Source organism: Montipora capricornis, chromosome 13, assembly GCF_036669925.1.
Source record: "Montipora capricornis isolate CH-2021 chromosome 13, ASM3666992v2, whole genome shotgun sequence".
In the NCBI taxonomy this organism is placed as follows: Eukaryota; Metazoa; Cnidaria; class Anthozoa; order Scleractinia; family Acroporidae; genus Montipora; species Montipora capricornis.
Window position 1 is genome coordinate 8,947,835 of NC_090895.1, and position 2,500 is coordinate 8,950,334.

Consider the following 2,500-nt stretch of genomic DNA (forward strand, 5'->3'; position numbering starts at 1 on the left):
AAAGGGAAATAAAAAGATCACAAACAAGGGAAAAAAGAACAGATCAATGCTCGAGAAGGAGTGTGGAAAGTTGTCAGCGGCGAGCATTGTCACATACATCGAGAGAAAAAAGTCAGACCTCCGTAAAGCGAAAAGAGCGTTTATGCGAAAGAAAAAGCAGGAGGAGGCAAGAGATTTGAACACCCGTTTCCATGCTGACCCTGGTGGTGTCTTTGCACAATTTAGCAGAATGGTTGAGCAAGACGCCGACAACAACAAGCCCAATTATAAAACAACTAAGCAAACGAGTAAGGATGACGAAATGGTTTTTGAAAGTATTCAAGACGCCTGTAGTTACTGGAAACATCTTTGGGAGACTAGTGGCTCCACTGCGAATACTAAACCTGGGTGGTTAGTGGAAGTGAGAAGAGCGTTTGAAAAGCTAGTCCCAGTCCCTCGGCAAGACAGTTTCCAACTTAACCAGACGAGGTGTGCAGACGCGATCAAGAAAAAACGCAACTGGAGTGCCCCGGGCCCCGATAGAATTGCAAACTACTGGTGGAAAAGGGCTGTCACTTTACATGAAGGGACTGCAGCTAGCTTCGAGACCATCTTAACGGGCGAAGTCGGATATCCCAGCTGGTTCACAGGAGGGAGAACCAATTTGATCCCTAAGCCGGGCGAGCTCTCCAGTCAGAACCAGAGGCCTATAACCTGTTTGAACACGCAGTATAAGTGGTTTACCACCTGCTTATTGTCACCAATGGACGAACATCTGGAGACACACAACCTGTTAGAAGAAGAGCAAAGGGGAGCCAGGACCAAGTGCAGTGGGACCTTGGACAACTTAATGATTGACAGAATGGTTTGTCGAGATAGTCGAAATGGAAGCAGGAACCTAAGCATGGCTTGGATCGACGTGCGAAAGGCGTTCGATTCTGTAAGCCATGCTTGGTTGCAAGAAATGATGACGATGCACAAATTCCCCTTATGGATGTGCAGAACAGTGGCGAGTCTGTGTGAAAGCTGGAATACGAAGATCACGGCCAGAACAAAGGAAGGGTATGAAACCTCTGACGTCATAAGGTTCAACAAAGGCCTTCCACAGGGCGACGCTTTATGTCCGAGGTTGTTCACTTTATGCCTTAACCCAATATCTTGGAAGTTGAAAGCATCGGAAGGATACAAGCTGTCAAGACCACTGAGTGGCAAGATTACGCACTTGCTATACATAGATGATATGAAGATATATGCAGCGTCGAAGGATAAACTTGAGAGAGTAATGAAGACAGTTAAGGAAGCCATGGCAGATGTCGGTTTGGAGTGGAACGAGAAGAAGTGTTCTACAGCTCATGTAAGGAGAGGTTCATTGGACAGCAGTTTGGGAGGCACTGCCATCGGAGAAAGGCAGGTCATACAAAATCTGAAGAAGGGAGAAACTTACAAGTTTTTGGGAGTTTTAGAAAATTCTAAGCAAGAGGACAGCTCTGTTCTGTGGGGAGCTTCAAAGGTTTGCTTGCAGAGACTGTCAATTATATGGTCGAGCCCCCTATCAGACTTCCACAAAGTCTTAGCATCTAATCAATACGCACTACCAGTTGTCACCTACCCTATGTGGACACTAACATGGCCGCTCGCAGATCTACAACAACTCGATCGCGAAGCTCGCAAGATCATCAAAGAGAATGGAGGCTACCATCCACTCGGTTCAACCGAGTTGCTATACCTACCAAGGAAGTGTGGAGGCCGGGGACTGAAGTCATTTGAGAGCCTGTATAAGCAGACCAAAGTCAAGACCACAATGAAGCTGTACGCAAACGAAGATCGAACGATGAGTTTAGTGCGCGAGTTTGAAGAGAAGTGCGAACGAGCAGGAAGAAGATCACTCGTAAAGGATGCCAAGAAATTTGCTTTGGAAATGGACATTACTCTGGACCTTTCATACCCAGATCCCAAAGCGTTGCAAACTGACTCAGGTGAGGAAGCACATGTTAAAGGAGTAGGGAGAACATTACGAGCGAGAGAAGAAGAGAGAAGCATGAGGGAAGTAAGAGAGCAGAGGTGGCAAGGAAAGCTGTTCGGAGAAAGATGGGATGATAACAAAGTTATTGACTGCTTCACCTGGCTTAGTAAGTGGAAGTCTGCACCTGTGCATACTGTTGCTGGAATCTATGAGTTATACCAGCAATTACTCCCCACTAAGCTGTACCACCAGAGCAAGACGAAGACGCTGACCACCTCGGATACCACGTGTCGTATGTGTGGAAAAGGGCCTGAATCTATGGCCCACGTGATTAGCGGATGTGGTACCTTGGCACAGACAAAGTACATGCAGAGACACAATGCAGCCTTGAAAATCCTTTTCTTCGAGTTCCTGAAAGACTTAGATCTTATCCAGTGTATCCCCCCTTGGTACTCTCCAGTCTCACCTAAACCCGAGTACAAGAATGACCGAGCGTGCGCGTACTGGGATGTCCCAGTATTTGCTGAAAATACGGAAGTCAGGGCTAACAGAATCGAT

The 2,500-nt window shown here is 46.8% G+C and overlaps 1 protein-coding gene across 1 annotated transcript in view; it reads left to right on the forward strand.

Annotated features, from left to right (window-relative positions):
• The window catches only part of LOC138030441 (uncharacterized), a 6,324-nt gene that overhangs the window by 869 nt on the left and 2,955 nt on the right, over positions 1-2,500 (forward strand). Inside the window, exon 1 of the mRNA XM_068878354.1 lies at positions 1-2,391. This exon is cut by the window's left edge and continues 869 nt beyond it. Coding sequence (XP_068734455.1) covers positions 1-2,391 — 2,391 coding nt within the window. The remainder of the gene's footprint in view (positions 2,392-2,500) is intronic.